Below are 21,217 nucleotides of genomic sequence, written 5' to 3' on the forward strand. Positions count from 1 at the left end.
TCTCACCTATGTCTGAGCTATTGAAGTCCTCAAATCAATCAACTTTCAGTAGGTAAAAACATATGGTGGAGTAAAGAAAAGAAATTTCAAAGTAACGTGTACAAAACTCTGCCTTCTCTCTTCCAGAGTAACTAATTGTTAGTATTCTAGTACTCACTAGAATTGATAGGTCTCTTCCTTGTTTTTGGTTCCTTGATTTCCATAATAATTGATTTAGTCCTTGCACTGAATGTTTTCTTACCAAAAAATGATGATGAATTATGCATGGTGTCTCCCCCCACAGAACAAGCTGAAACCAGTTGACAGGAAAAGCATCTGATCAATTTTGTATCCCACCACAGTGATTACTGGTATGACCTTAGCCCACTTCCCTCCCTTCCAACTGCTTTTTGCAGAGAAGCGGGAGAAAAGGCCAGGATAATATTGCATGTTGGGTTCTGTAATTATTATTTTCTCTACTGTCCAGCTGGAAACTGGTGAAATTTTCAAAATTTTTACCCAGAGAGATAGTGATTTGCCTAAATTCAGAGTCTGGTGTAGAGCCTGGAACAGAACCCAGTGCAGTATTTAAAGCATAGACCTTCTACCATATCAGTTATATGGTTACTTACGGCAGCCTTCTCAGATGTAAGAGGAGCATATACTTCTTAGACAGAAGATACACTGGTGATAAGAAAGTTAATGCCACCTCACAAACTAATCTATAATTCCACAAGCAGGCACTAGCATCAGATGTGAACAATGTTTTTAAATGAAATAACTCCTGGAAGGAATGAAGTAGTTGTTCCCTCAGCACATGAGGGTTTAAATTTTCTTGCTCAGCAATGTCTGGCTTTGGGGTTGGGACCTGAGCAGGAAGGTTGGCAGAGGATCAGAAGTAATGCTGTCAGTGTCGGAGGCTCTCACCTCAGAGAGTGGGACCAAGCAGGAGGCCTGGCAGCAACAGGCATTCTTACCATTCCTGAGGTGACCAGTATGAAGTTAATGTTAACATTACTGAAATAGCGTGTCGAGGAATGCCAGCTATTCACAGTATGAAGCCCTGAAATTGGTCCTCTTAGTCCCAGCATTAGCAGTTTGAAGCTGTGGTTTACGTGATTATTCGAGCAGCTTACTAAGCACACTGACCTAAATAAACTTGTAACACCCCCTTCTTGCTCTTTATTGTTCTTTTGTGTTTGTTTTTACCTCTGCTTAGGCTTTCTCTAGTGCTCTGTCACAATTCCTGGTGTAGCACTGTCAGTAGCACTGTAAGTTCAATGGGGATTGATCCTGTCTTAGAACAGCAGGGATGGAGAAGGGTGACTGTGCTTTGTCTGCACCGCTTTAAGCTCTTTAGTGGAGCCATAGCCTTAGTCTCAGTCTTCTAGTCTAATCCTTGTTAAATGGGTCAAAAACAATTGTAAACAACTCTCTTTCTACAGATCATGACTGGATAAATGATCACATTTTGTATAGCTCTCAGAGGTCACTGACGAACAAGTCAGAGCACTCTGAATGGATAGATTTAAGCAGCTAACCTAATATTATCAGCCCATTTTGTAGGAGGCACTTTAGAAGAGTTGGCCTCAGACAGTTTAATTTGCCTTTCATAGTCTGTCATGATTATTTCTTACAACAAAATATTCAGTGCAACAAATTAGAGTGTGCTGCTTTGGTCAGGCTGCATTCCAATTCCTGCCAGGCCACTGCTGGCTGCCTTAAGCACTTCCAGCACAATAATTATTGCCGAGTTTCTCGACTTCATCAAACCAGCAAGGTGATCACCCCCCTGAAACAGCTGGGGATATGAGGTATGGAAAAGTGAAAAGAAATTGCTGCAACTCTGTGCTATCATGCCAGCAAGTGCCACTTGAATGATGGCAGCTATTGGCAGGGGAGGGTTCTGTTGGAGGAGCGCTTGCAGCAGTACTAGATTATAGCTTTTGCTGCTTCCAAGTGGAATTGTGATGGGCACCAAAGTAAATAAACCAAATTGGAGGGCAAGAAAAGTGGAGATTAGAGGGCAGATGCAATAGGGAAACTATGAATTGTGACATTATAATGTTTACTTCATCCTATAGGCTTGATACTTTTATGAAGCAACAAACTTACACGATCAACAATGTGGCATAAACTAAGCAGCTATATTAGCCCCTTATTTTGTCCATGGCACATTTAAATAAACAGGTGTCATTCTTTTTCTTTTTACTACTTTAGTGGTATTTTATTATATGAAGTGTAGCAGCAAAACCAAAGTGATAAATACATCTTGCCATAGCTGGCTTTTTACAAAGATTTAATCTTCAAACTAGGTTACCCGGAGTCTGTCACTGTGCTTGAGTGAATGTGTGTGTAAACAATGATGAGCTGATGCAGAGCTGGGTGCTCAGCACTAGTGGGAGTTGTGTGTGCTCAGCAACCATCAGAATCAGGCCCTAAATTAGTGGAACGTTGGGCCTGATTCTCCTCTCATTTATCTTGGTGTAAATCAGAGTAACATTACTGACACTAATGGAGTAACATGAGAATAAGGGCTTGTACACGCTAGCACTTACTTCAGTATAATGTGAGTCACTCAAGGATGTGAAAAAGCCAGCCTCCTGAGTGACATAAGTTACACCGACCTAAGTGCCAACGTGGATGGCGCTATGTCAGCGGGAGAAGCTCTCCTGCTTATATAGTTACTGCCATTCAGGGAGGTGGAGTAATTATGCCAACAGGAGAGCAGGAGAATTGTGTGTGTGCAGGTTCTTGTTTTGTTTAGGGTGTCTTTTTTTTTAATGTATGTGTTGCTATCTGTTTATATTAGAGAAGGCAGATTGAAGAAGTTCACCTTGCACTACAGCTGTACTACAGACCATCATAAACCTCATCATCTTCTGGTTGGTCAGAACATTATTACCAAAATTTCATTTTGGCAAAATAGGCTGTTGCTTTGAAGTGAAAATGTGTTTCTGAAACACATCAGTTTCCTCAGAACTTTCTCTCTCTGACCCAAAAACCTTCAGAGAGACAGTGGCCAGGAGAGTCAGACTCACTCTGTATTGGAGTACTGGTTTGGGATGTGGGATAAAACACAGCTTTAAGTCCCTGCCCTGTGTGATTTGGAGTGATCTGGGATGAAAAAAATCTGATCTGAATGAGACAGAGAAGGGTCTTAAACCTGGGTCTCCCTCATCCCAGGCCAGTACCATAATTACCAGTTTATGGAGTGTGTGACATTTGCAAAATCAGTCAAAAGGTTTTGAGGTTTTTCCCAGTGCAAAATGAAAACAAATTTTGAAATCATAAAAGTTGCTGCAAATTAGAATTGTCATCATCTGATGGAGTTGATTCCACATTGACTGGCACTTGAGGAAGCTCTGAACCCTGCACAGATGAGGTTTATCTTAATGATCCAAATTTCCATTGTGCCAGAGGAGCAGAGCTGTTGACTTTGGCATTCATCCTGGCGCTTTAAGTGATCTTTTTTATGTGCTGGGCTCAGCCCATTGAATGCCTTGAAGATAAATCCTGAGACCTTGTGCTTGACTCATTGTTCGGTGGGGATCCAGTGAAGAAAGCAAAGGACAGGTCTGTTTTCTGTAGGCCACGTTGCTGAGATGTGCTGCAGTGTTCTGTACCACATGGAGTTCCCTAAGGGCTGATGGCTTCATGTCCAGGTAGTAGGCAAAGTTTAGCAGTTGCAAACTTTTTGGGAGATAACTGATATCCCATCTCTCTCTTCTACACTACCAAAGTGGTCAGCAAAGTTGAAAGATCTGTGTATAGATAACGCTAAGGCTTGAAATCTAGTAAATACTTCACAGTGTGTAATGATAATGAATATTCTAGCAGGAGTATATTAAAAATAATTTTATAAGGTCAGATGAAATCAGGCTTCTGCATATTCAAATTTGATGTGGAGTGAGTAAAGTGAGCAAAGCAGTAAGCTCTATGTGCTTATCAGTTCCAGCATGGCTTAGCTATTTTTCTGGCAATAGCTTAGAGTAAGCTTAGTATGGGAATATAGGTAAAACCACCTTCGTGTCTAGAGACTGGCTATTTTCACCTGATATATTCCTTTGATACCATTCCACATTGATTTTTACCTTCATATCTCTCACTCTTACATGGAAGTTGATGGGAGTTAGGTGCCTAACTCAGGTGCTTTTTAAAACCCACTAGGTATCTATCTCCCTCTTTAAGTGCCCAGATGCCTTTATAAATCTGGCCCAAGGGTCCTTAAAAATGGAAATCATTAGCACAGATGGAAAGACACTGTTCTGCAGTCAATGTTGTGTTGTGTTGAAATGTGTGATGAAAAATATGAATGTGTGCATCTAAGCAAGTATTTTAGGTATTTTTGATGTATATTCTGTCCTTTTTGTCTAATATGTTTTAACAAGATATTTTTTCCATTTGTCTGCTTTTAAATAATTCCTCCGCCCCCTAAAAAAAACCCAGTTTATCATTGTTGAGTGATTGAATCCTGTTCTGGGCAAAAAAGCAGGATTTTTGCCTCATAACATGGTTTCATTTTTAAGGAATAAAATGAATGTCCTATCTTGAGGTGACTTATCAGTTTGAGTCTGAGCCACTTATGGTATCTTTGCTGATTTAATCTATGTCTCCTAGAACTTATAGAATACAAGCATGTCTTACTGAAATCATGCATAGCTTGGAAATCAAATACTGTATAGTGTAATATTGTGAATAATAAGCCTGTAGCTTACAAATTGTAGCAATGCAATAGTTAACTTGGGTAGAACATGATTTCCATAGAGTTGACTCTTCAAATTTTCTTGCAGAGATCCAAACTGGAATGTTTGTGGTATTTCTCTGAGTCTGTGTTACTGTGTGTCAGCCAGAAAAACATAGCTACTTTAACCCTTCAAATAAACCATTCCACAAATAATTTTGTTCTGTTTTTCTATATTTTCAATATTGATTTCAATTACAACACAGAATACAAAGTGCACAGTGCTCACTTTATATTATTTTATTACAAATATATGCACTGTAACAATAATAAACAAAAGAAATAGTATTTTTCAGTTCACCTCATACAAGTACTGAAGCGCAATCTCTTTATCATGAAAGTGTAACTTACAAATGCAGATTTTTTTTGGTTACATAACTTCACTCAAAAACAAAACAGTGTAAAACTTTAGAGCCTACAAGTCATAGAATCATAGAATATCAGGGTTGGAAGGGACCCCAGAAGGTCATCTAGTCCAACCCCCTGCTCGAAGCAGGACCAATTCCCAGTTAAATCATCCCAGCCAGGGCTTTGTCAAGCCTGACCTTAAAAACCTCTAAGGAAGGAGATTCTACCACCTCCCTAGGTAACGCATTCCAGTGTTTCACCACCCTCTTAGTGAAAAAGTTTTTCCTAATATCCAATCTAAACCTCCCCCACTGCAACTTGCTCAGTCCTACTTCTTATTCTGCCAATCACTAAGTCAAACAAGTTAGTTTACATTGATGGGAGATACTGCTGCCTGCTTCTTATTTACAATGTCACCTAAAAGTGAGAACAGGTGTTCGCATGGCACTTTTGTAGCCGGCATTGCAAGGTATTTACATGCCACGTACGCTAAACATTCGTATGCCCCTCCATGCTTCGGCCACCATTCCACAGGACATGCTTCCATGCTGATGATGCTCGTTAAAAAAAATAATGCGTCAATTACATTTGTGACTATACTCCTTATGGGGAGAATTATATGTCTCCTACTCTGTTTTACCCGCATTCTGCATATATTTCATGTTATAGCAGTCACAGATGATGATCCAGCACATGTTCGTTATAAGAACACTTTCACAGTAGATATGACAAAATGCAAAGAAGGTACAGAGGTAAGATTTCTAAAAATAACTACAGCACTCAGCCCAAGGTTTAAGAATCTGAAGTGCCATCCAAAATCTGAGAGGGACGAGGTGTGGAGCATGGTTTTAGAAGTCTTAAAAGAGCAGCACTCTGATGCGGAAACTTTTTGTATTTTGTGTTGTAATTGAAATTAATATATTTGAAAATGTAGTAAACATCCAAAAATATTTAAAATAAATAGTACTCTGTTGTTTAACAGGGCAATTAATTGCACGATTAATTTTTTAATCGTGCAATTAATTGTGATTAATTTTTTTAATCACTGGACAGCCCTACTAATTACAGTGATGATAAAAATGTATTTAAATAACACTGCTGCACATTTAAACAAAAGTAGCAATACGCTTTCTTCAGGATTATAAAAAGAACAATTTTGAAAAGCAATATAGCTGTATGTGAAATAAAAAAGGGAAATTACTAGGTGTAAAATTGGCGACTTTTCCATTTTTTTCCCTCTTAATGCCTGGACTGTTCACATTTTTGTGGATATCGGTGTTGTGTTGTTTTCTGGTGGGAGTAAAACCTTTTGATCCTAAATTGGCAGCAATTTTCTCTATTTTTTGCATATGCCATTAGTTCATCCAGGGGAACAATTCTTTTGATAATGTACTGAAAAGACCGGAATTTTTTATGGGTCCATGGGGTTCCACATGTGGATAAGTGTGTCTGCACATAGTCCTCTACAGGATTAGAACCTTAAATGTCTCTAAATTATGAGTAATGCTATGAAAAACAACTATAAAAATTGCATACCAAACTTGCTCAGTTTACAAAAGATGTTTTGACCAAGTGCCGTCCTCTCAAATGCAGCCTGGGGTTTGAAAGTCCAGCTAGAGTCTTAGTTTTATTTCACCAGGAATAATGATGGCAGTTGCAATTTAGCTAATAATTCCATTCATTATATAAGTGAACCTAAAAAGAATTCAGCTTATTCTCCCTTTGCAGTATCTCTTTTGCAGGGCAAAACTAGTGTTTTAAAGGTATTTTTGTAATTATATTTTTTTCAGGAGAGTCAGCAGCTAACACTCTGAACACACACAAGGAGCAGATATGTTGAATAATAGGGTTCTATTTGTAGGCCCATATCCTCCAAGTTGTTGTAGGCAAGTGGCCTGCTGTGCCCATGAAAAGCCCCATTGGCTTCAGAATGCAGGAACGGGGCCATACACAGTAAATGTTCTGACCATAATTATAGTAAGGACCCATTCCTACACCCAATGAAGTCAAAGGGAATAGTCGTAGTGCTAGGGTGTCTGTAATCTCCTTGAGGGATCCCTATGGCATGCTTCCTACAAAGCAGTCTGCCAGCAAAGAAAAAGGGATTTCTTGCTAATTATTTCTAGAATCAACTGTATTTGTAACCAGCTTCTTCAAAACTTCGGACCCAGCCCAAGAACTTGTTATGAGTACCCTTGTGTCCATATTTCCTCAGGAGTCTTTGTTGTTAGAACTGTGCATATAGTTCACAATGAATAATTTGTATCAAATTTAACCTTTTGTTCTGCTCATCAAACATCTGCAAATAGCTCACAATTTTCTAATTTTTTTATAAATAACTTGATGTGATTTAACTTTTTAAGCATGTTTTTTAATTCTGTGGATTGATCTCAAACCTTTTTTTTAGAGTGTTTGATGTTGGTTAATTTAATGGGTATTGTTTCTGTTTCCTGAGTCTATAATCATTTTGTCTCCAACTCAGACCAACTAAATTTTTGGGTTCTTCAGATTCTAGTCTGTCCCTTTAAATTAGCTTCAGATGAAATTTCTGCTATTAAAAATTACTCCCTTGAATGTCAATGCAAAGTGAATGAGCATGGCTCAAGGGAATTCATTTAAAAATTTGACTGACCAGACTAGGGGGGAAAAAAGCCCAGCTGCGTTCATAACTTCTGTTGCTTTTATAATTATTATTATTTTTAATCTGGTCTCTTCCTTTCAGCAGCTGGTCTTTTTCCCATACTATTTCAACTATATATAGTTGAAATATATATAGGCTCGATTCTCTTTGTTACGTCAGTTTTTTCACTGGGGTAACTGCACTGAAGTCAATGGAGTTACACTGGAAAATCAGGCCCTATATCTGCATTTACCATCCAGAATTGTTTAAAAAATACGCTTTTACTGTGCAAACCACCAAGGGAAGAAATGAAGGCCAACATTCTCAAAATTGAATGCCTGGTAACACAGTGCTCTTGCAGCTCCTGTTACAAAGGCATGTCGAACTTTAGGCTCCTGACTTTGAAAATGTTTGCTCTAAGTTTACAACAATCAGTGTATTTTCAACAAAGCAATAAACTTTGCATTTTAATTTATTTCAGTTCTGTTCTGCACACTCATCTGGGGTGTCTGGAAAAAGTGTGTATAAAGTTTCATCCCATCAGGTAACCTTAATATTTGTCCAAAGCAAAAACTTTTTAAAGCTAACAATAGATGAGAGCAGTCAGATTTGTATTTATTTAGCACATCAGCCACAACTTAGACAACGAAAATCCATCTTTAGGCACCTAAATAGAGGAGAGCTGATTTTTCAGAGGTGGTGAGCACTGACACTAGTCACACACCCATGTCGTGCTCAGCACCTCTCCAAAATACAAAAACAACAGGAGTACTTGTGGTACCTTAGAGACTAACAAATTTATTTGAACATAAGCTTTCATGGGCTACAGCCCACTTCATCGGTTGTATGCAGTGGAAAATACAGTAGGACGATTTTATATACACAGGGAACATGAAACAATGGGTGTTACCTTACACACTATAAGGAGAAAAGGAGGTCGCTATCTTAAAACAAAAAAACTTCAAATCCAGACTCCAGCGAGAAACTGCTGAATTGGAATTCATTTGCAAATTGGATACTATTAATTTAGGCTTAAATAGAGACTGGGAGTGGCTAAGTCATTATGCAAGATAGCCTATTTCCTCTTGTTTTTTCCTACACCCCCCCCCCGATATGTTCTGGTTTAACTTGGATTTAAACTTGGAGAGTGGTCAGTTTGGATGAGCTATTACCAGCAGGAGAGTGAGTTTGTGTGTGTATGGAGGTGGGGGGGATGTGAGAAAACCTGGATTTGTGCTGGAAATGGCCCACCTTAATTATGCACATTGTAGGGAGACTGGTCACTTTGGATGAGCTATTACCAGTAGGATAGTGAGTTTGTGTGTGTGGTTTTTGGGAGGGGGGTGAGGGGGTGAGAGAACCTGGATTTGTGCAGGAAATGGCCCAACTTTATTATCATGCACATTGTGTAAAGAGTTGTCACTTTGGATGGGCTATCACCAGCAGGAGAGTGAATTTGTGTGGGGCGGTGGAGGGTGAGAAAACCTGGATTTGTGCTGGAAATGGCCCACCTGATGGTCACTTTAGATAAGCTATTACCAGCTGGACAGTGGGGTGGGAGGAGGTATTTTTTCATATTCTCTGTGTATATATAAAGTCTGCTGCAGTTTCCACGGCATGCATCTGATGAAGTGAGCTGTAGCTCACGAAAGCTCATGCTCAAATAAATTGGTTAGTCTCTAAGGTGCCACAAGTACTCCTTTTCTTTTTGCGAATACAGACTAACACGGCTGTTACTCTGAAACCTGTATGATTTTAGAACTCCATCTTTATAACTGAATTCAACAACAAAAATTTCTTCATGGCATCCTGACACACACAACTATAACGGCACAAGTCTATCTCTGAACTTTGTGATCCACAGGTTTCCAGTTTAAAGAAAACAGTCATAGAATAGCCTTAGAAAAATGACAGGGTTAATATGGAAAGAGAAATGAATGAAAATATGTTAAGTGAAGATTTACTATAGAATCTCCTCTTACTCAGTCTGTATAGCCTTATAAGCAATTTTTGACAGAACTATTAGATCTGTCACAAAAAAACCCAAAACTTTGGTATATGTTGATGCGATTTTCTTTTACCCTTACAGTTACAGTGGGAATATTAAGTTCCCTACTTTTTTTATAATTAACTACAGTACTGCTATTTTCTTCTATAATTGGTACACTTATCTGTGTGATTTCCTACTGTTTGAATGATTTGCCTCATCCCCTCTATATTTTGTAACTGACTGACCCCCCCATAGTTGTTCTACTAGAAGTCTGCACAGTTTATTTTCTTTTTACAGCTGCTTTGCCATTCTCATTTTACTGTTTTTTCAGCTGATGAAAATAAGAGCTCTCTGTTATGAATGAACATTTTCCAATTGTTAGACAGTTAATAATAATGCTTTAGATATAGCAGGTATTTTGTTGATACTCTTACTGGATTTCACAAAGACCTGCACAGCATCACAGATGGATCTCATTTATATACATTAAGAGTTAAACAAATTTTATAATGATGCATTTGGAGGTTTAGGGGGATTGGGATTTTGTGAAACTTGCAAAACAGCTTGGTCTCTTAGTCACATCATTGCCATTGCAATTAGCATGATATGTCTTGCTTCTTTGGGAATTCTTCTGACCTGTAGTGTTGCTGAAACTGTGATGTATAATATTGTGAACCGGGCCTGGAGAATCCTGGGTAATTTAAGAACAGTGGTTGGCTAGCTTGGTCTATGACTCTCTCTTAAGCAAAATTCTAAGCAAAAGTCAGGATGGGCTATCAATCTAATATACTGTACAGTGCTAACTTGCCTTCAGAGAGGAAGAATTACAGTAGTCATGATTAAATCTGGGATTTTAAAAGGAACATGAGAAATTCAGTGGGTTTGGGATGCTCAACTCCCTTTGATTCCTTTAAAAATTCCAGGCTAAGAGGACAGCATTTGTCCATAGACACCATATAATTACACTTTCCTCCTATAAACTGGGGGGAAATGTGGTATCTCAGTTATCACTATGTGGCAGTAATGGGCAAATGCTGTCCTTTTAGTGGTGATGTATGTATTTAGTAACTTTTTAGCAAGGTCTTGTTGTATTTTGCTTCTTCAAATGCCTTTGTGGACAGGAAAATACCTCTAATAAATTGTACCACCTAAAGAATTGCATTGAACTAAAATCAATTATTCAGCTAGCACTTAATTTCAGACACAGATATTAACTTTTAAATTAACTAAAAGTGTTCATGACAAAAACCTAATACAATTGATCCACTGCATTTTATAAACTGAGTAAATATTCACCAACAGATTTTGGGGTGGGGTGGAGTTGCAACTTCATATAGGAGCAGCTGATTTAAAAGAAAAAATCCTGGTTCAATAAAGTTTCTGTCTGCTCAGAATTCTCACTAGAAGAATTGTCTAGTAAAATAGGCTTGGTCAGGGAATTTTTTTCTCTAGAAGATTCATTTAATGTTATCAGTGTTGTTTGGATATGCAGTTCTGAGCATGCACCAGTGTATAGAGCTGCATGTTAATGAAATGTCACTACACCAGTTAACACATTCTGCAGAATTCTGAAAGGTGTTTCTATTTAAACCAAACTGACGCTTAGTTTTTCTTACTCTGGTCTAGCTACTTCAAATGTTCTTGTTTGGCCAGGGTCACCAACTGCCCTAACTTGGCTGGAGATTAACATGATGATGTAAATATTTCTAAAAAAGAAGCTATCTTGAAGATTGTGTAGCTATTCGCATTTGCTGTGTAACTTACAGCAGTGGGGACATTATTACGGTTTGGTGGGGCTATTCCCTGCCAATGATGCATTTTATATTTGATTTGCGTAAAGGTAAAGTTTTTAAAGTTTGCATCTGTGCATAATATAAAAATAAAAAACCCAACATCAAACAAACTACTTTAAAAGAATGTCAAGTTTGCAAAGTCAAGCACTCACAAGTTAGGAAATGCCAGAATGAAGGTTGCGTGCTCACCTTAGTTCAACGCCTTTGTGCGTATGCACAATAGGATACAGTCTTCCATGACAGGGCAGAAGTGGGGGCAGAGGGTACGGAGAGAGGAAAATGTAAGCTAGGAAGCGAGTCTCTATAGCCAAGTTAAACAGAAGGCAGTAAGTATTTGGGAGTAGGGAGAACTACAGTGGCAGAACGGATAGATTAGGGGGAAAACCGAATGAATCAGTTCTGCTGTGAAGGAGAAAGAGGGATGGAAGGAGATTGCAGGATGAGGCTTACTGATGGGAGAAAAGATGTTGAGGTGAGATATTGTAACTAGAGCTGCGCAAATAACTGATTGTTCAGTTTGCTGGTAGTGGTGGAGGGAGGGGCAAATAGAAAAAAATAAGAACTTTGTTTTGAGTCAAAAGATTATTTTGTTTAGATTTGGGCATTTTTAACCTTCTATTAATAAAAGCAAAGGGAATGAAGAGCTAGATTCATAAAACAGAGGCAGTGGTGTCCCCTTTATCCCATAGCCAAGTGGTTAGGATGTTCACCTGGGGAATGTGGGGGAGATAGGTTCAAATCCCTTCTCTTGGCTAACCCTTGGGCTATAGGTTATTCTGGGGTGGGCTTCCCTCAGTGTCCCCTGTTGAAGCTGTTCCACTTTGGCCCAATGACTATTCAAGTGTATCAGAAAGAGAGAGACTCTATAGCCTGGTGGTTAGAGCACTCACATGAGAACCAGGTACTGATCCATGCTCCAATGAATATTTAATTATTTATACCAAATGGGAACAGCTTCAGCAAGAGAGATTGAGTGAGTCCCACCCTAGAATATCTAGTAGTCTGGTGGTTAGGGCAGTGACCTGGGAAGGGGGAGACCTGGGTTTCTGTCCCCACTCCAAAGCAGACCTGGGATTCCCACATCAAGGGTGAGTGCTCGAACCACCAGCCAACTGGATATTGCGCAGGTGGGGGAACAGAGGGGTGGTGAACACAAACGCCTCAGTTTTTGTGAATGGTGCTACTCCCTTGTGAATATATCCTGAAAAAATTAAATGTTTCATTTTGATAGTGTCTAAATGAACCACTTCAACATTTCCAGGGGGAAAAAATCATTCATTTATGTTTTGACTAAAACAATTTGCCAAAATCCGCACAGCTGTGGAAATCAGTTAACCAAATCAGTTGATCCAATATGATTTTTTTTCATTGAAAGTTTCAGCTGAAAATATTTTGCTGAGCTCGAGTATTAAACCCACCACTGACTTTCAGCACCACCGTAGAAGTACAACATTTGCCAGTGTATGACAAGATGATTTGTGCTGTTTCTGCTGCAAACACAACATCCCTGTGAACAGGGTCTGGTATCTCAGCAGAATCACCCATATGAATATTTTAGCTAACTGCATATAACTCAGTAGACTGTCAGTGAGAAATGCTGCTTTCACTAAAACCAAAGGATGAAACATCACAAACTCATTTCATTATACTGCTGAGTGAACTAGTTTTAAACTTAGGGCAATTTTCTTGTTTTGGGGAGGGAACATGTCTTCATATCTGGTTTTTCTGGACTGTTCTAATCTATGCATTCTGATGCTTTTAAATCCTAGGTTTGTGTGCTGGAGAGGCAGATATTTGACTTCCTTGGTTATCAGTGGGCACCAATCCTGGCAAATTTTGTGCACATTATTATAGTCATACTTGGCTTATTTGGAACCATCCAGTATAGACCTCGCTACATAACAGGAGTGAGTATCATTTATGTTTTTATTTTCTGAGCATCATAAAAATGGGAGAGGTGGATGTGCAAACTTTACCCTTTTGCTTAGGAATTAAATATACATCTTACCCTTGTTTAACCTGCATATGTATTTATTTTACAACTGTAACATTGTTATGCGTCACCTATCATAATTAAATAGCACCACGAAAAATCAATAATCTCACAACATATATGAAAATATGAATATAGCATAAAGCTTAATTAGTTCACATTTGTAAAGTACTTTGGAATCCCCAAAGAAGAGGTTCAAGGTTCCTTCCCCACTCTGAACTCTAGGGTACAGATGTGGGGACATGCGTGAAAGACCCCCTAAGGTTATTCTTACCAGTTTAGGTTAAAAACTTCCTCAAGGTACAAACTTTGCCTTGTCCTTGAACCCTATGCTGCCACCACCAAGCATTAAACAAAGAACAGGGAAAGCGACCACCTGGCGATGTCTTCCCCCCAAGCCCTACACCCCCTTTCCTGGGGAAGGATTGATAAAAATCCTCACCAATTTGCATAGGTGAACACAGACCCAAGCCCTTGGATCTTAAGAACAATGAAAAAGCAATCAGGATCTTAAAAGAAGAATTTTAATTAAAGAAAAAGTAAAAGAATCACCTCTGTAAAATCAGGATGGTAAATACCTTACAGGGTAATCAGATTCAAAACACAGAGAATCCCTCTAGGCAAAATCTTAAGTTACAAAAAGACACAAAAACAGGAATATACATGCCATTCAGCACAGCTTATTTACCAGCCATTTAAACAAAAGGAAACCTAACACATTCCTAGCTAGATTACTTACTAACAAGTTCTAATACTCCATTCCTGTTCTGTTCCCGGCAAAAGCATCACACACACACACAGACTCTTTGGGTCCCGTCCCCCCCCCCCCCCCGCCACTCCAGCTTTGAAAGTATCTTGTCTCCTCATTGGTCATTTTGGTCAGGTGCCAGCGAGGTTATCCTAGCTTCTTAACCCTTTACAGGTGAAGGGGTTTTGCCTCTGGCCAGGAGGGATTTTATAGTTCTGTATACAGAAAGGTGGTTACCCTTCCCTTTATATTTATGACAAGAGGTGATATAGATAATACAAAAGATTATGCACACTGGATTTTACCTGTTGATCAGTGAATTACTGTAACTTTTATTGACTATTTCTTATTAATTCATGTTGTTTAGAGTGCAAAAATATGCCTGCTTCTTACAAATAAGATCATGCCCCTACCCCAAAATATAATGCATGTGATGCACAGTATTGTGGGTGTGTGAGGAGAGAGAGGTAAGGAAGTGACAAAACAAAAGTAAAAAAAGATAGTATGTGCATCTCAGGAGTTGACCTGTTTTTTTCCCCTTCATCCATCCTCCCTTTAACCTTTCTGCATACATACTAACAAATTAGACTCTGTTGGACTCTGTAACCCATTACAATTTTAACTAGGTTTTAGATTTACATTTTTAGCATTTTGTTTTAAAAAAAGAAAGATATAAAAAGTTTAAAGCTCAAAAACGTTGCTCAGAATGTCCTTATCTAAAAATAAATCCATAATAAAAAAAATACTAATTCAACAGTACAGTGTAGATTTTTCACAGACACAAATGCAAATCAGGAAATCCCAAAGCTGCTGTTTCATCATGAATAGTAATTCAGCCTTCAGGCATACGCCTGTTTGTCTGATTTGTATTGGTCCCTATGGAGTCAGCTGTGGCTTTACCATAAGCCTGTTCTGGAGTTAGTGCATTGTTGAGATGCTCCTGGTTCAGCCCAAGAGTGAGATTGTAACTCCCCTTGCTGCTCCAAGGAGGGAAAGGAGTAAGTTGTGTTGGGTCTGTACCTGGCTCTGAAGAGCTGGCATCCCCTCCTACACTGTTACACAAGATGTGGGCAACTGGCCAATGAGATAAGGGATCATGATGGTCTCCTTACGTCCTTGCAGTCCCTGAGCCACAGGTTAGTCCTATGGTATTAATGTTAATGAATGAATATTAGTATGTGTAGGAGTGAAAATGTGCTTCTGTATATATGCAGTAGTGTTGTAGCCATGTTGGTCCCAGGATATTAGAGGAACAAGGTGGAGAGGTAATCCTTTTTTATTGGAACAACTTCTGTTGGCGAGAGAGAAGCTTTGGGTCTGAAGAAGAGCTCTGTGTAAGCTCAAAAGCTTGTCTCTTTCACCAACAGAAGTTGGTCCAATAAAATGTTACCTCCCACACCTTGTGTCTCTATCCTGAGATCTACACAGCTGCAACAACACTACAACACTGCAAACATCTTATATATATGGAAAGTGTGTGTCTGTGTGTGTAAATATTATACTTGAGTTTTTCATCAAGTCTCACCTTCTGCAATCCTGTGATTGTGTGAGAATCACAGCTTTCCTTTTCTGAGAAAGTCAGTTTCTAGTCCTTATTATGGTTGTGGGGGAGAAAGCTTTTAGGGTGCACTCAGGTCCTGTTTTCAAGCTAAGAAACCATAAGACAAATAGAAAGAACCCAACACTTATTTTTAAAATTCTTATGATTTACATTTTCGGTCAGCTCTGAAGAAAAGAAAACACTCACTTTCACACCTGGAAACATTAAAAGGGGAAATAGGATTTTATAAAATTTTTGCTTTTAAAAAAATATTACCTTTGGGCTCAAAACCACTCTAAGAAGTTTAAGCACAAAGAATTTATTCCGAAAATGCCAGAAAATAGAGGCTTATATTTAAAAGGGCCGCTTCAATAGGACAAGGCACCGTTTTCTGCTAGAACCAGGACTATACCTGAAATCAGAATGAATTCAAATTCTAGAAATAAATTACACTTTAAACTCCTGGGCTGATTCCATTCCTACCACTCTTTCCTATTCATCTTCCCATATGCCCTCTCTTAGAGCTGTCCCCGACTTTACTCTTTGTTGTAAAGGGCCCTGTGACCTGGCATCCCTCATCTAGAACTGAAGTATGTGTTCCCACACATAGAGCAGGTGCCTGATGCTGCTGCACCCCTGCAGTTGGACAGGGGTGGGCAGTAAGTAGCCTGATTGTCCCAAAAGACATCTAACAAAGGGAAACTCTCCCTCTGTCACTGCAGCAGCTGCATAGAGACCACTTCCACCTTAGTGCTGTTACTAAGAAATCCCACTAGGAATTAGAAGTTGCCCCAGCTATCACAAAGTTGCTAGGAGACCAGTCAGCCTGTCACCTGAATGTAGTGGTATAATGCGTGTTTCACGTCGGCTGCTGCTCTGTTTGGAGTGAGTGTATCTGAGGATGGGAGTAGACTGATTCCTGCCCATCATGGTTTTCATGGGTCCATACCATGTATTCCATTGAAGCTAGGAGATGGAGAGAATTTCCACGTGAAGAATCAGAAGGTGGGTGCTCAGTTCCCAGTTCCAGGAGAGCACAGTAAGGAGTAAGGCAACAGTCTTCTGGGCCTGGGGATGGTAGCAATGAAGTTTGCTTATTTCCAGAGGTGTGGGTAGGAGTCGATAAAACTCAGACTGCCAATTGAATATGCAAGGCTAAGGACAGCCATCTTCTGTGAACGTACCCTGCATCATCCCTACTGCTCAGTCATATCAGTATCTGTAATATTTCTTGTTTCTACAACACTAATGCATTTTAATTTTATATAACATGCTTAATAAAGGGTATCACACATTTTCTAGGGACAGTGAATCACAAGTTAAAGAAAACGGAAGGTGAGATTTAAAGAAATAAGTTAGTGTCTCAGAGGGATGTGACACAACAAGTGAATGAGTGACCTTAAACTCTGGAGAATCACAAGAAGCAGAGAGAGAGAGAGAGAGAGAGAGCAATAGAAAGCCAAAACTGGCATACTGGGGAACAGGTGAATACACTGTCAGGTCTTGGGAGATATTTTAATTGAAATGGGAGATGGTAGAGGCAGACAGAGAAGGTGGTTAAGGTAATATTGCAGGAAAGAATAGTATGGCTGAAGTTTAGAGAGCAGATATTAGAGGATTGTCAGCATTCAGAAGTGACATGATGGAGATGTGAATGTGTTTTTAGCAGAGCCATCAGTGGGGAAAGGCAGTATAGATGTCTGGGGCTCCACCTAACCAAGGGGCCTGGGAAATTGTTGATCAATCTCTTCCTCATCCTGGACCACACACAGCAGCTCAGTCTCTTCCACTCCACTTAGGAGACTTCCTGCAGACTAGACTCAGAATGCACTGATATGTGCAGTCACAATTCCTGCTCTACACCTGCTTTGAAATGCAAGAAGTAGGAGAAGGCTGCTGAACACATTGATGCTGTCTGGCTCCTGCTCTGCAGAGAAGTTCAGCATTTTTATTCATCCTTTTTCCACCCTTCCAAGAGCTCTGAATATGAGGGGCAGGGGATGTAAATATTTGCAGTAGGTGCTATTCCTGGCTCCTGACAAAGAAGGTGAAAACATTTAGGGAGACCCGCAGTCTCTAGGGATGATGAGGTGGTAAAATTGAACTCTATGTTGCTCTTTTTGCCCTGGGAAGAAGGTACAAAAATGTAAAATGGAGTGATGTGAAGGAATTAAGGAGAGTTGATGGGGGATAGGAAATGTGTATCCGGGAATTTGAGGAGAGAGGCCACTGGGTGTCAGTCTTACATAGAAACAGATGTCAACTGCCACTTTGGAGCTTTAGTCCTGTTGGTGTTGGTGAACCTGATTCTTCTAGACTAGAGCTTGTTCCACAATATGTAAATCCTGGATGTGTGCCTGCCAGAAAAGACCAAGATAAAAGAGAATTTTGACAGTATTTTGGAGGTGGTAATTGGCAGCCTTTCAGACAAGGGATGGGAAGGATTTGCAGGGAGAGGACAGGGAAATGGATTAAAAAAGTGGTTCTCAAACTTTTTTTTTTTTGTGGACCACTTGAAAATTGCAGAGGGTCTCGGCGAACCACTTAATGATCTTTCCAAATGTTGTTTGTACCATTAGCTAACTATTGTAAAGTGCTTTGAATAAAAGTGCTATATAAAAAAACTTAATAATAATTGGTTTTTTGTTCTACAAATAGAAGCACACAACTCAATATTTTAAAATCAGTAGTCTGACCTTTCTAATGCGATGGGTGCGTCCTTGATAACAATAGACATGTTTAATAGTTGTTGCTAGTGTGGATGTAGAAACCAGTGTGAACCGAGGTTTGTTTTTGATAATTACAGTACTAGCCAAATGATGCCATAGACAAAAATGTTCATAGCTTCTCTCCCCGGCCACGGCAGCCCCGAGCTGGGGCTGGGAAGGCTGGGGGGTCTCCCCCTGGCATCTGCAGTCCTGTAGCAGGGGAAGGTCGCCTCTTTCTCTGGCTGCCACTGCCGTACATATCCCAAATTCCTCCCCCACCCCCTCTTCTCACCCCACTGCCCCCTCTCACCTGCCCCCTATTCCCCACAAGGCCACCACCTCACCTTACATGTGCATCTTCTTCAGGGTCCAGGCACCTAATCAGTGGAGCCACGCCTGCGCGGCTCCACTAATTAGGTTGTGGCCCTTCATTCTCTTGTGTGCAGCAGCCCAGGCACGTGCCATAGAGGGAACTATGGACCACAGTTTGAGAACCTCTGGATTAAAGGTTTGAATAAGATTGCTGGTCTTGGGAGTGAAGAGACATGAGACAAGAAGACATTTTTAACCAGAAGAGGGATTTCAATTTTTTAATCCTGCAGTAGTAGGGAACGATAATGTAACTAAGCAGATTTTAAAAATTAGCACTTACCGAATTTTTAAATTAAGAATAGATATAGACTGTATGTGAAACAAACATACAAAGAGGATAAGAAACAATGTAATGTTGCCATAGTTTAATGTATTCTGTTATATCCCTCTATTAGGGATAACAATAAGAAAAAATAATAATAGTAAACATTAATGGAGACTCATGGACCTCTGAAAGTACTAACGAGCATAATATGCTGGAGAAAAAGAGCAAAGACCTCAATTTACCACAACACAAATTTGCAGCCAGTTAAAGGAGGACGAATCTTATATAGTTTAATACTTGGCTGCATTAAGTCTTGGAGAAAAGAACAGATTATCATTGGTACATTACTTAATATGTAATTGCTGATATATATTAAAAGAGCGAGAGAGAGGCAATTACCTTATGTCTGAGCTTCTTGCAGCATCATCCGTCTGCTAGACCATTAGGCCCCAGAGAGTATAGCTGAGCTAATCCATGCCTCCTTTAAAGCAAAGAATTGCCAACTGCCTCAAGCCCTGTAGGTAGACCAACTCAATGCCCCAAAGTGAATTTATCCCTGAATCTTGGCAGATTCCAGGAAGTATTTCAATAATATGTTGAACTACACATGGCAACTTAGTACCCACTATATTTTTTAAAATGTTCATGGTGATGCATAAAAATGTGCAGAAGCTCATCTATAACATGCACATATCAGGATATTGTCAAATAATGCAGCTACAAATCAGCTGTACAACAAAAATGCTTAAATGTAAGCCAATAACAAACAGGAATAATAGTGAATCTTGAGTTCTGGATCATCCTGTTCTCTGCTACCTTTTTCACATTTAAATTTAGGTTCTGTGTATTCAGTGAGTTAGGATTCATCAGTATTGGTTTTGGTAAAAGAATTTCAGTGATTTTTCTTTACTCCCAAATATCTTATAACAGAAGATAACACAATCGACTGCCAGTGCTTTTCCCAAGAAAAGCTATTTACTCACAGTATGAGAAAAGCTTCTTATTTTCAGCATTTTCTAGTAACATTTGTTGTGACGTTAAGTCTTGCCTTATTGACCCCATTCAATTTGCTTTCCAGAGATTTGTTTTCTTTAAAGTAAGGCAGTACGTGTCTTCAAGCCCTGTACAGGAATTATCCAAGACAGATATTTCCACTTTTACATTCTGTATACCTTTGGGGAAGGATACTCCTTTGTGATTAGTGTATCTAAAAGAAGGCTAAAAGGGAATGAAGTCCCTTACATATTCTGACCAGGCTATGAAGCTTGATATTCTGGAGGTTCAGGAACCTAGTATCCTAGCCAGAAGCACTCACTTAAGTGATGACTCCTTGAGAAGTTCTTGTCTAGATTACGATCCTTTAAGACAAAACTTTCAGTGGTTCATTTTGCCATTTATGGTATGCTGCAGCACCAAATCATAACATGAGTTAAGGGCATTACAGCCTCAGAGAATCAGCTGATGCATTTATTGCAAGTACAAAAAACCACAATAGTATGTATAAAGAAGCATTTGGTCACACAGTTTACCAGTTTGAAAGCACAAATTCTAATTTGTGTTCACAAATAATAGGCTTTTGTACACAAAATTTGAAGCCCGTGTTGCTGTTGGTAGCACAGTTATGGAAGTGTGGGACCTGAACATTTTATAAACATATTGCCTAAGAACAGATAACTTTCTTCAACTTCTCATTATTTGAAATTATTTCCCATAAATATTTGTGACTCTTTGCTTTATAGAGGAGCAATGTCTTCTGAGCACTTGCTATTTGATTTGTTAGTCAGTCTAGATTGGAACATAAGTTATATGTTCCCCCCCTCATTCCCCAACACACACACACACACTCTCTAATTAGAAAACCATAATTCTTAGATACAGGCTTCTGGTACAAAAACATTTTAAAAATACAAAATTTCCTTTCTGCAAATATTATCCAATATCTGCATCAAATTGGCTGTTTCCTTAAACATCCTGCCAATGTCTTCATTTGCTAAAAGATCTGTTGAAAGTTAAAACACAAGGGAGGTGAGCACAACTGAAGGGAACCACTTAAAATTTTGAATAAGTAGTTGTTGGAAACATTTTGCAGTATTCACATAGTTCTTGCAGTGTGATTG

General features: G+C 39.3%; 1 protein-coding gene across 4 annotated transcripts in view; it reads left to right on the forward strand.

Moving 5' to 3' along the window:
- The window catches only part of NKAIN2 (sodium/potassium transporting ATPase interacting 2), a 780,527-nt gene that overhangs the window by 338,721 nt on the left and 420,589 nt on the right, over positions 1-21,217 (forward strand). For 2 of the 4 annotated variants that reach the window (XM_073337203.1, XM_073337206.1), the window contains exon 2: positions 13,244-13,381. In XM_073337203.1, the coding sequence (XP_073193304.1) occupies positions 13,244-13,381 (138 nt within the window). Of the gene's footprint in view, positions 1-13,243; positions 13,382-21,217 lie in introns of those variants that run through there. The other 2 variants (XM_073337205.1, XM_073337204.1) reach the window with 2 other exon arrangements.

This window comes from Lepidochelys kempii, chromosome 3 (assembly GCF_965140265.1).
Source record: "Lepidochelys kempii isolate rLepKem1 chromosome 3, rLepKem1.hap2, whole genome shotgun sequence".
Classification (NCBI taxonomy): domain Eukaryota; kingdom Metazoa; phylum Chordata; order Testudines; family Cheloniidae; genus Lepidochelys; species Lepidochelys kempii.